At 33.6% G+C, this 14,111-nt stretch overlaps 1 protein-coding gene across 1 annotated transcript; it reads left to right on the forward strand.

Moving 5' to 3' along the window:
• Positions 1-7,312: 7,312 nt before the first annotated feature.
• On the forward strand, positions 7,313-8,843 carry LOC123703820. The gene is made up of 3 exons (XM_045651981.1): positions 7,313-7,419; positions 7,573-8,249; positions 8,461-8,843. The coding sequence occupies exons 1-3, from the start codon at positions 7,338-7,340 to the stop codon at positions 8,641-8,643; spliced, it is 942 nt and encodes a 313-aa protein (XP_045507937.1). The 5' UTR covers positions 7,313-7,337; the 3' UTR covers positions 8,644-8,843.
• Positions 8,844-14,111: the final 5,268 nt, after the last annotated feature.

Here is a 14,111-nt window from a genome sequence, read left to right on the forward strand (position 1 = left end):
AACAAAAAAGATATAAATAAACAAACCCATTACAAACGTAACCCTATTCCAATCAACAAGTGAACTACATGAAAATTATAAGTCACAAAGTAGGTCAGAGATATGCAGCAATATAAACGAGAGGCGCTTGTCTAAAAATTGTCGCTATATTTCATTCAAACGACGATCCACTGTCCCCCCCCCCTCCTCCCCCCTCTCCTCTGCCCCGGGGACGGGGGGGGGGTGAAAATAGCTTTACAAATGGCGGACATTTAGTGCGAGTTATAGTAACTGGGTTTTGGATTAAACCTTTTATTTAAGAGCAGGGCTCCGCTAATGTGCTCACCTTTGAGAGATAATCTAGTGGTCCTGGTCTGAAACAGTTGTGTCCTATTTTACTGTTTAAATGGCAACCGTGAGTGAAATAGTATCAAATAGAAACCAAACGCATTGATGGGTAAATTGTTTTCATTCTTAGAATTTAGCTTCACTGCGTAAGTGAAAGTGCGTAAAGGCACTTAGTATGGGATCAGATCGTGCCGTGTGTGAAAATTGTCCTGAAATATTTATTTAATTATACTTTTTATTGATTAAGTTTAAATTAAAGTATAATTCATTCGGTTAACCGCTAGGGCGTAAAGGCACTTAGCTTTCGCTTGTGTTATGGAAACCAGATGGCTGATAAACATACATATAATTTTTAATAAATACTTATATAGATAATAATTAACACCCAGACACAGAGGAAACATCTATGTTCATCACACAAATATTTGTCCCGGGTGGGGATCGAACCCACGACCTCTGGCTTGAAAGGCAGGGCCACTACCAACCAAGCCAACCAGCCAGTCAAAATTAAATATCTATTGAACATAAACAACTCCCATCGATAAATTGTAACAGTATACCGTTTTTCATAAATTCATTCATAGCACAAAAGTCGAAATAAGAAGTAGTAACAAAGTAGGTCGAGAGTCTCACACAAGTTAGTTCCCAATCTGCCGATATCGCATAAAGGGAGCCCTTATAAATTCCCTGTGTCCTTCGCAGACTCGTTACATCCCAATGAAAACTTTTATTAATCTTCTTACGGGCTACGGCCTCTTTAAAGCTAAATTGGCAATAGACTTCTAATTTAATATTTATTTTATGATATCATTTTTAATATTTGCTCTTTTAACAAGTCGATGCATGCGACTTTTCCTCTCTATTTAGGAGTTGATAAAATAGTTCTAGACAAAAAATAATACCTATTAATAGCTTTGTGGTGTCTTAGACAAATAATTTTCTATTTGAAACGATGAAGAAGTTCACGCGTATGCTCATAATATAGAAGGGAGAACTATTGTGTTCTACTATTATTTTTATAATAATTGACTATGAAAAAGTTTAATTCTTTGTAATTTAAAAATATTTAATCGTACGAGATAATAATTCTAGTTGCTCTATTTGTCAAAAAGAGAATTCAATTAAAATTTAAATATTACAAATTAAAAATTGCGACATTCTTAGTAAAATAATATTATTATATTTAGGTATAAATGGAATAATTATGAGCTACTTTTATCAGCATGTCACAGAAGCAAAGCGAAGGTATAAAGCTATCATAATATTATAATATACTAGCTTTCCGCCCGCAGCTTCGCCCGCTCTTAAAACCTACTCACGAATCACTCTATCTATTAAAAAAAGTTGCATCAATATGCGTTGTCTAGTTTTAAATATAGATATAATACATACATACAGACACTCCAGCGATTTTTCTTTATACCATCTAATGATTGGCAACTGATTGTGTAGATAAGTTTTTTTAATATAAGATTATTTATTGGCTCAATCGTAAATACATAGATTTTTCGTTAGATAATTAGGTATACAAGTCAAAACCTATAACCCGCCTGAAGCCTAACTAATCTAAAAAGACTCGTGCAGCAGAATTATTGATAGATCGTAAGTTCGACTTCAATCCACTTACAATTTATTTCGTTCACAAACGGATGAATTTTTGAACGCTTCCCGAAGTGGAGTTTAGAAATATTCCAAATGAATGTCCGTTTAAATTCTTAGAACCGATCTAAATCTATCGCCTCTGAATTATTCGAATATTTCAAAAATACAAAAAAATTACAAAAATATTCTAGAAGTTTCTACGCTTTTCCTTCTGTCCAAAACTCCGCTCCGCTGATTTCTGTGAACTCTATTTACATTTCGGACCTAAAAGTATATCTATAGCATCATCAGAATCTTCTATATCTTCAGAATCTTATATATTCCTGTTTCAATAACCAAATATATGGCTTAGTTTGTAATTTCTTATTTGTTAAAGTCAGTAAAAAAAGATTATGCAATGAAATAACCACTGCTCTATTACATGAAAACTGTACAATATATGTATTTTATAAAGAATGACCCGAGTGGCTGAGTTGGTCAGGCATCCGCCCCGGAATGGCGCGAAAGGATGCGGGTTCGAGTCCCGCCTCGTGATCGAATTTTTTCTATTCTTTATAAATTTATATTTATAAAGCATTTGAATGCCATAAAACCAAAAATATAAATTCAACTGTACAATATGTATATTTTTACAAACATAGATTAATAGATAGATAGACACAGTACTAAATAATGAAATATTTTATTTGATTTATTTAGATTTTTAATGACACGATTTATACATAACAAGGAGAAACACGAAACTTACAACGCTTGTCCCGGCCATCAGCGCGGCAAGCGTAAGCTATGTAATTGTATTATAATGATCATCTATTATTCCGGTGTAAAGTCGTAGGCTTTGACAGAGTACTCGCGAGATTGTTGTGACGTCACCGAGATCGCTCCAACGACTCGGCGTTCGGCCGCGACGACACTGAGGCGATACGATATCCTAATTCTTTAAAATGGTAGCTTGATTTGATTTTTTTCTACTTTAAAATTTACATATTTTGCAATAAGTGGTTTAAAAATTGTTTTGAATGCGCAACGCTTTTAATTTTACTGTTTACATAATTTGTAAGTTATACATATTCAATGTATCTATGATTTTGGCTAAGTTCTACTTATTCGTTCGAACTTAAATTAATTTAATAGTTATATACATAAAAATTGAATGAAAATGTGACCTTTGGCAATAATTTTTATGTTTTTATTCAATATCTCTGCTAACCACCGACACATCGTGTGATGTAAAGGAGATCGCGCTTAGCGGCGCATCTATAATTCCATCAGTTCTCATTCTTCTCACACGAAATTGAAATCTTATGAAATTCGAAGAGACAGCGTCAATTGCACAATGGTGATGGGCGATGGCTCGTCACTACGTTCATATTCACTTACATTGATTGTCGCCTTACAATAGGAGCTATAGGAACCTAACAGTCGACGTACCAAAGCTTGAAGGACGAAGAAATGAGTGTGATTTCTTGTTACTTAAACGTAACAAAATAATGAATTAAATCGGTATTAGGGCTGTTTCATTTATATTGTAATTTTACAAAAAATATTTTGTAATTTTAAATATCGTTAGTGTAATATAAACTTTCAAGCTTATTATAAAGAAGACCAAGTTCCACGTCACTGTACTCGGAAAAATTGAGTATTCAAAAGTCATAAAAGTTCACATCAAAAGTATTTGATATGATTTGAGTCATATAAAGGAGACTTTCGATTCTCATTATTTTCATCACGCGTCTGATAAAACCTGAAACAAAATATTATATATTTCGTATAATTCCTCGAGCTCGCAATTTCCATAATACACTCGTATGTTTTTTCACTCGGAGTTGATTTGATTTGATTAAAAACATCGTTACGTCTCGCCCGTTATGAATATTAAAATTTGAACTAGATTCAGTATTGTGTCGGAATAATATTATACGAATAGTTGAGGGGACGCGTAGGTGTCCCTGTCGCGAAGTCTATTCAAGTGTTTTATATTATTTCAAGTGCTACGCGGCTACGAGCGTCTACGCAATGCTACGCCGTCGTATTCTACGTTTGTCTACGTAGGGGTAGTAATTTATTTTGTCATTTTTCTTGTACAATGTAAAATGAGAAACACAAGTTATCTAATTAATTAATTAATAATTACTACGAATTTCTTTATGATTAGAATGTTCTTTTTTTTAATGAGAATTAATTTACATCGAAATAATATTATCAAGGTATGAATAATTAGTTATAGAGATTGTGTTTTCTATTTTTTTGGAAAAGATTTACTTTTTAAGAGAATATTAAACAATGAAAGCTCTTTTAACTCGCTAGTTTTATTTAGTCAATAACATATTGTACCCACATGCGATTTCCCATAGACTTTGCAAAACGTATGATGATAAGTATATTATTTTATACTTAATATTACAACGGATAAACAATGTAGGAAACTTAAGACGTGATTCCTTTGAGATCGATTTACCCGAGACTATTGTCTGCTGCGGAAATGTGACAGAATCGCATTGTCTCAGCAGATTTCGCGTGTCTATTTAGGGGACAATATTTCTTACGAGCTATATTTACTCGCGCGTCTTTTAAATATTGTTGTACATAACGGCGACTACATACTCAACTATATCACGCTTTCAACTTTACAACAGAATATTAACTAGTAGCTAGCTAACTATACATAATTTACTCGATCTAAAAACCGTCGCTAATTGTGCTGTGTGCACAAAATATGTAAGAAACTAGAAACATTACTCTACATACAAACGCATGAAAAATGTTTCTTTAAATAAGGGTTTAAGATGTGAACAAGTTGAACATTAATACACGCACTGTTAATAAGTTGCGAGTTGCGAGTAACGTTCCGGCCGGGCGCGGCCGCGGCGGGGCGGCCGCGGCGTGTAGCTAGTGCTACATGGATGAATTGCGATTTGCTGTAAGGGGTTGTACATACTATGTATATTGTAATTTAAGACTTAAAGAACAGGAGCTAAAACAAGATTTATTTATTATCAACTCAAATTTATTATTAAATTAAAAGACGATTGTCGACACCGTTGCTGAATAACATGTATTCTAAATCAAAATTCTTACAACAGAGCATTTACTGCTACTATCAAATGCTTTCTATATTCATATCGTAAGCAGATCGAAAATAATTTTTGGATTGTGTGAATATTTTCGATTATCAAAAAGATGTTAACATATTAGAGCAATAATTCAGTCTCCTAGAAATTATTTACAAATTATATTTAGAGGAATTAGATTAGAATTTTACAATCGCTTTTTATGATCTCATTTACATGTTACAGTCCCGCAATTCGCTAAAACAATTCACACACTATTGTAGCACGGTTGACCGTGTTCACATTACTGTAATATGTGTAAATATTGAACAAGCGGCCAGCGCTGTGTGCCCGCGCCCTTGTTTCTAACTCGCCGCTGCGGTCGCGTCAAAGAACGCTCTTATGTATTTTTTACAAATTATTCACACGTCTAGTCGCTGCAGCTCATTTCCACTGTCTTACGATATTTTATTTGATACGTTTCAGTTTTTGTATTTACGGACCGATTGAAATTGCTGTTTTATTTTGGATGTACCAATTAAATTAAAAATAGTTCAGTTTAGTTTTAGACGTAAGTATCTATAATTTAAAAATAAAATCAACTCCTGTTGTGGCGTCTTTATGTCAATTGTATTAAATAACATTTTCAAATTGCTACGAAGCAAGAGAGCAATCATTTACCCATTAGAGTAATGAATCATACAAGTGGATTCACCGTTCAAATAATTTTTGAAGGTTTATGAAGACGTGACCTATAAAGTTAAGTATGTTATCAGAAACAGCACAATCCCAGTATCCCACATACAACGGGCACGCGTGGTTCCGCGCGAGTGCCCGCGCTAACGAGTGAGCTCGCGACTCGCGCCACTCAGCTCGCCCGCGCCCGCGCCGGCCACTTCGCGCTTTGTACACACACTCAATATAATGAATAACACGATTTTACCTCAACTGTGTTTATTTCAAGTTAATGGTTAGTGATGTTACACCAGCATAGAGTCGAATATCAAATGGGCATTGCAACTCTTATTTGCTTTGCCGTATTGATATTTGTATGAAGAGGTTGTATTTTACATGCGTTTAAAGCTTTGCCGATGAGAATAATCTGAAATTAGTAAACTATCAAATACTGGTTATCACCCTATCAATAAGGAATTGTTAGAATTTCGATTAGCTTACACAAACAAATGACAACACATCAGTTATTTTTGTAAGTAAACTATTAATGTCATAGAGAACGACCATCGGGAATTGTTAAACATATCCGGACATCAGAAATAAAATAATTTCTAAATAAAATAGCAGATGATAATGAATAAAGACATAAGAATGAGATAAAACAAAAGTAACGTAGCAACATAGCCCAAGTTCAAAGGTCCTCCGAAACAAACAGTCGTTCCTCTCCCGCGGGACCGCAGTCATTCGGATAACATCATTGAATATTTCAAATGGAATTTTTTCTTGGATTTATGATTTGTGTGTACATTAAATTATTACGTTAATAAATTTCAACTTTGGTTTTTTATCCATTAATCGCATTATATTTGTTTATAGAACAAAAAGATGTGAAATATGAAATTATGACTGAAACCTATCAATAATCACTACAAATAGGTAAACACTACAAATATTTGTCGACACCAAATCGATTCGTAGTTTTAACATCAAAAATAAAGTAACTGTTACTTATAGCGTAGTTAGGAACTATCAACAGATCTCCACTTTTGGTTAATAAAGATTTTGACGTGACAACGTCTTATAATTCGATAAAGCCAGCTGCACGCACGAAAAAACATGACTCATGCGGCGTTACCTCGCTCTGACTCATCTGAGGCGTTCCATGTAAGGCTTGAAGTGCGAGCGAGAGCGCGGAACGAGCGACAAAGAAGCACAATCGGACGTTGTCACGTTCAACTATCGTCAGTAAACCGACTTTACAGTCAACCAATTTTTTTATACATACTATTTTAGTATACTTATCAAGATGTTTTCCTGTATGAAACCAGAACGACGCGAGATGAATATCTTCCTATGAGTAATATGAACATTAATTAATAATTTATCTTAATAATTGGTTCGAGTGTATTTATTCGTAAATAGGTCGTGCTTTGCAACAAACATCAAAAGTATTAAATAAATGGGCGCCGTGAATGGAGCAAGCTGATAAATTCAGCCATAAATAAATTGTGCGCTGGAACAGTTGGTAGCGTTTATTGTTTAGCCGATATTGCGAAACTAGACTCAATTCGACGTTTTATAGACATACATAAAGCTTTAAAATATAAAATCGTAAATATCAAATTGAAAATTGATTTTAGGCGTCGCTTTTATTAAATTCGAGCTGAAAATGAAAGGTTGAACATGATTTTTATATTCGTTGTATTTTTCTTATCTAAATCCTCGATCCGCGAAACAGCGGCGAGTCCCGCGGGCCCGCGCGCAGGTCTGTTTCTTTCAACATAAAATTCCTTTTACTGTATTCTCTGTAAGTTTTTGATTTAAGTGCAAATATCTGCTGGGACTTTACAAATTATGAGCTCGAGTCTTTGAGTTTTTCAGTTTTCTTTTGTTATACTTTACCGACCGCTCATTTCAGACAAAAATGCAGATTTGTTGGAAGTTATAAAATTGAATCTCAGGACTAATAACGACGATTATGCCGACGCGTCGACGACTTCCAATGTGCCGAGCTCGAGTATATTGTATAATTATATGCGTCGGAAAAATAAAATAGAATCTATAATTATTAATAATAATAACGTGCTCGATTTTGATAAACCCGATTCAGTAAATAACACCAAAAATAATAATCAAATGTTCAAGCCGATAACCATTGATAACGAAAAACTGGAACAGGTAGTAAAAACGAATACGAAAAATCCACCATCTCTGACCACGCATTCATATGCCATGCGAGTTAAGTTTTCCAAATCGAAAGCAAACAAAATTGAGAGGATCAAAAAGTTCTACGAAAAGAATAAAGACCTGTTGAAAGAGTTTCTGAGCAGTAAGATAGCAGCCAAGACTCAAACTACAAAAGTGACTCAGAAACCGGACCTTAGACAGAAAGCTATGGGAAAATCGGTTCATAGTGTTCATAGACAGAAGGCTGCGAAAAACATTGAAATAAGGAAGAAGGTTATTGGAACGAATGGAGTGCTGAGCAGAGGACAGGACTTGTTCGGGAACGAGCATGCTTCGGAGCCTCACAACGCCGATCAGCTCGACATGATGCCAGCGATTGGCGGGAGAATACATTTCAAGAGAATAGAGGTACCTAATAGCAATGATAATGAATATTTTGCTTTAGAAATCTGTGAAAAAGTCTAATTTCTATTAAAATTGCATCAAATACTAAAGTTTAAAAATGCAGATCTTGTGATTTGTTCGTAAAACACGCTTTCAGTTTCACATAAGATACTTATTATTTACAGATATATCAATAGATTGTAATATAATATATGTATGGTCGCATGTATGGCAGGGTCGGCTGTGCCACCGGCACGTGATCGTCCCGGAAGGCCCGAAGTACGACAGCAAGGGGCGCGTGTACCTGGCCGCGCACGCCGCCAAGGTGCGCCGCCCCTATGACGTCACGCGCCGACCGCGCCTGCTGCTGCCCAAGTGCTGCAACTGCTGCCGGAAGAGCGTGCTCGGCTGCGAGTAGATACCCCTGATCGGTGCTTTACGAAATATGAACTGAATAGTTTGTCGTCTATGAGATATTACGACATTGAATATAGGCATTATCCTAAGAACTTACGTAAAGAACTAAAACAACATCCACACAAATAATAACTCATTTAAAATAAAAATAAAAACATTATGAACTAATATTAAGTAGTAGTAAGTACAGCATAAATTGGAATTTGGATGTAATAAATTGTCTAGACAATAATAAAATATTGAAAAAATTATACCCCGTTATTATTTATTCTAGAATCTAGAATATAAGTAAACTGTTATTGATATTTTCGTTTACGTTTCAATTTTTTTATAAGTTAATTAAAAAAAGAGACGTTTACTAATGTTGTTTAATTATTCATTAGTTCCAAGGTACTCAAACATTTAAGTTACCAAGCAAATGTTGTCATATTATTACCAAGGGCAACCTGAAAGCAAAGTTAGTAAAATAACATTAAACATTAAATTTTTGATAAAATCAGACGTTCATAGAACAGGCATGAAAATAAAATTGAACACTTACTTTTGCGCATTAATGTACATTTTCATTCTGAAAATTTAAATGAAATACATATTAATATGAACATGTTAGCAGACTAATAATATAAGTAATATGAGAAAAATCAAATCACATCTTATGAATAAATAGTAATATTATAGTGTCAATAATAGATTGATTGAACTAGTCACAAGAACTTGATCTTGTTTTAGTGATCAGTAATTAGGTAGTTCAAACTTCAAAGTAGTACTTATTATTTATCGAATGCCTAAATACAAGGCTCCGTATAATGTTCGTTGATCTAGAACAAGGCTTGCCAACGGTGATAGATGAAAGCTCATCATAATAACTAGGTAGGTACCACAGTAGGTACTAATTAGATAATTCAGTATAATATTCGCCCGTTCTATATTATATTGTCAACGTAGCCTTGTAGAAACTAAATTTTATAGTCTCCGTTGCTAGTTATTTAATTTTAATAAGTCTATAGTAGATATTATGGGTTTCAGTCTGTCTGTGTCTCTATATCTAAAGAAACAACCTTTTGAAACCTCATAGAAGGCCTTGTGCCTAATAAAGGACATAGGAGAGGACTACGACTTACGAGAGTGAAACCGCGGGCGGAAAGCTAGTTAGCTCTATAGCCTCTTATAAACGTTATAATATTATGTTTTTTTATACGTAAAATATATATCAGTATCATGTAGATCACAGCTTTTTTATTTACCCATTTGTCTCATCCTGATTCATTACGAGCCAATCTGCCGGCCGCTGCTGCCGTATCACCTTAACGCTAGAGTACGCTCGCCTCTCGCTCGGCGTCGCTTCGCTCTCAGCATATGGGAACAATATGATGTGATAATATATGTGAAGGCTTTTAATGGCTACCATGTTTTGTTTTATTTCGAAGTTAAATCGACTCGTTTACATGCGAACATACAATTAATATAGTACTATAATATGCGTGTCAGAATTGTGATATAACTTTGAAAGTAGAAATAGATTTTGAGTGTTCCCGTAAACTCGTATCCATTAAAATGCATCAGGTACCCCGTACCTATTGTACTTAGATGTTTGTTCATGAATGATAAATGGTCTATAAATAATCCATACTAATATTATAAACTAGCTGTTGCCCGCGACTTCGTCCGCGATTAGGTCGCTTTTCGTCATTCGTCGTTTAAAAAAAATACGTGACACTTTATTTTAAAATTTTCTTAATTATTGTCTCTTATAAAATTTAACTACATTAAAATTGAACACTCTGATAAGAAAATCTTAAAATCTGAAGAAAACATGAATGTGGTTTAAATTCTACATTACTTAGTATCAAATAATAATCTAAATTAAATGTAGATTAACAGTTTGAGCACACCATTATAGAATATGTACCTAAGTATTAAATTACGTTAGTTTACATAGTAACTTTACTAAAAACACGATGACTATCTTTCGCGCTCGATACCACAAACTAAGCATGTTTGTGGTACGTGGCCCGCGTCACTTGACCCCCCGCGAGTTCCCCTCCGTTGCTATGCGAAAATACATTCGTCGCCCTACTGTAGGAAAAATTGTAATACTGTGGCCTGGGCGTTATAACACGTCCAGGGAGTTCCTGAGTGCCGATATCACCATCTTGTGGAAAAGCTTCTAATGTCGATTTAAAACTGCATACATACGAATTAACCTGTTCTAAAATTGTGAAATGAGTTCAGTTTTAAATTTGAGAGATATTGATTTCTTGTATTCCACTATTCGTTGTAGTCGAATACAAAATATATTTAAACAAACTTAGTTTGGCCTTCAGGCAAAAGGGATCCTATCAAATGGTAAACTTGACCTTGTATCTTAAAAGTAAGCATGAACGGATCTTCTGATAATTATTGAGCACCAAAGGATCATTTGAAACGCACTACTATAAGAGCGAATATTGTCTAATAACAGTTTACATTGCACCACAGAATACATAATAGTAGCTAAACGCTAATTGCACAGTATGTTCCTCTAAAAGTTGTGATTTTGTGAAAGGTTCCGGTGTATCTTCAAACGAAAGCAAACTCGCCTTACTACACTATTAAGCATTACAAAAAGAACATACTACGTTAATATCGCCTATACAAAAAATGATGAATGAATGTTACAATATACTTTGACTACTTTGACTGTTAGTTAAAGTTTATTTTTACTAACAACATGTAAATGAAGAAGAAATAATAATTACCAACGAACTAACCTTTTCTATAATACTTAACACGGCACATTTTTCAAATTATCTTGCTCAACTCTACTAAAAAATTTGAGGGTTTTGTTGGAACTTTAATATGTAAAAACTATGATATATCTAAACTACGATACAACTTGCATGCGGAAATGCTCATTAGGTACAATTGTGAATCTAAAGAATAACTAACATACTGTTCAATTTTATTGAGCTGATGAATATCTTTTGCCTGGAAGAAATCACCGTCGCCTAACTATAATGTGTTTTCTTATAAAACCGTTACATAATTTATTTTATCTACTTAAATAATGAAAATGATATATTTATAAAATATAAAACATATTATGTAAAATGATTAAAAATAAATAAATGAAGCAACTACGATTCAAAGAAAACATCTTTTTCAGTGTGAAAATGCTCTAAGCAATCCTGGATGATGAACTGTATATCATGTACCTACTCTGATCCCAGTACGGTCGGTACGTCGATAGCCATAACGATAAATATTATAATCAGATAACCGCAAAGTCAAAATAAAACATTACTTGTAAAGTTGTGAGTGCAAAATTTACGTTTCATTTGGCAATAAAAATTTTTTCGGTACTAAAACGTAGTAGTTTGATATGTGGTTGGCTGCCCCTCCTCTCCTTCCTGAAAAATATCCTCCAAAATTTCCCGAGATACTTCCAATGATTGAACCATTGGACGTTGGACATTAACTTCAGTCAAAAATTGACGAAGCGGATGATTACTAATTTCCACTTAATCCTCGCTGCTACTGTCTTTATCATCAAATCATCAATTTTCAAGTGGTGTAGTAAAAATATCAGCAGAAATCGTCTTCCAAAGGCGATATAATTTTATTAGCATTGAATCTGTAAATAAAAAAATCAAAAGTTAACTGTAAATCTATAAAAAAAACTACTTACAAATAAAATTTTATCAAAAACTTCTGTTCCCAATGCACCTCAAAATAATAAAAGAATCATTCATTTCATTTCATTTCATTTCATTTCAATAAATACCTGTAAGTAACAACTTACCTTTTGTGGGAACGCATGATGGTGAAAATTCACAAAACACGAAGATTGCATTTGATATTTTTGGTTTTATGGCATTCAATTGCTTTATAAATATCACTACATAGTATGAAAAAAGTCGCTTTCTGTGTCCCTATGTCCTTAAAAGGGACATAGCTTTGTATGCTTAAATCTTTAAAACTTCGCAACAGATTTTGATGCGGTTTTTTTAATAGATAGACTGATTCAAGAGGAAGGTTTTAGTACATAATTTATTAGGTTTTAGACAAAGCGGACGAAGCCGCGGGCGGTAAGCTAGTAAATTTATAAAACACGAAGATTTTTAAAATTGTAACTAATGAACACAACAATATATTATTATACTCTTTGGAACACAATCATTAGATTAACTGTAGATAATGGTGTCTATTTTTACTTAAAATAATAAACATCTACCCTCACTTTAAAAAAATGTAGTTTATTATTTACACGAAATATATCTTATAGGGAACGGAAGATATGGGTTAAAGAGTTAAATAAATAAATAACATAATTATATTTAAATTATTAATTTTTAACATTGTGTTCAGTAGTGTTAACATGTAAATTGATTTGATTTTTACGAAATCTCATAGATGGCGCTGTTACAAAATTAACATTATACAACTTACATTCTTTAAGCTATGTTTCTCTTCCCAAGTTACTTAAATGGCATAATTTTTATAGTGTCAATATAGATATTGTCAAACAACATTTATATATGCGTCATTTGATTATTAATTTCCAATAGTTAACGTGTAAATTGATTTGATTTTTATAACATTTAATAGATGGCGCTGTTTCTAATTTGTCTTTATACTACTAAATTCATTAAACTGTTTCTCTGCCCAAATTACGTAAATGACATAGTTTTTATTTTGTAAAGCTAGATAATAGCATGGCTTACTCGAAACCAACATTTAAACATGAGTCTTTAGATTGTACGCTGTCGTAATACACGGAATACGTAAGAAAAATAAAGGTTCACAGCTCCTCCCCCGTAGGTAATAGCTTGATAATATGTAGCCTATAGCCTCACCCGACCTGTTAGTAATATTCATGCAAAATTTGAAGTCAATCTATGCAGTACTTTTCGAGATTAGCTCGGACAAACATACAGACAAACAGACAAACAGACAAACAGACAAACAGACAAACAGACAAAAATTCTAAAAACTATGTTTTTGGCTTCTATATCGATTATAGATCACGGCCCAGGTATTCTTTTAAAAAAATATTCAATGTACAGTTTTGACTTTCCTACGATTTTATTATATGTATAGATGCGAAAGTAACTCTGTCTGTCTGTCTGTTACTCAATCACGCTTAAACTACTGAACCAATTTGCATGAAATTTGGTATGGAGATATTTTGATATCCGAGAAAGGATATAGGCTACCTACCTTTTATTGCGAAATATGTACCACGGGGCGGACCTCTAGTAATATTATAAAAGCGAAAGTGTGTTTATTCGTTTTAACATGGCCATGGGTTGTTTTGACATGGCCATGGGTAACTTTTGACAGCGGTGAAACGACTCATACTAATGCATCAGGGGAATCCGCGGACAAAGAAAAATATATTATGAATATTGTTTTCAATAAAAATGATGATGATGATATTGTTCATGAAATTAATTAAATAATTCCATAATTCCAGGGCCCTGGTGAAGC

The sequence above is a fragment of the Colias croceus genome, chromosome 27 (genome assembly GCF_905220415.1).
Source record: "Colias croceus chromosome 27, ilColCroc2.1".
Classification (NCBI taxonomy): domain Eukaryota; kingdom Metazoa; phylum Arthropoda; class Insecta; order Lepidoptera; family Pieridae; genus Colias; species Colias croceus.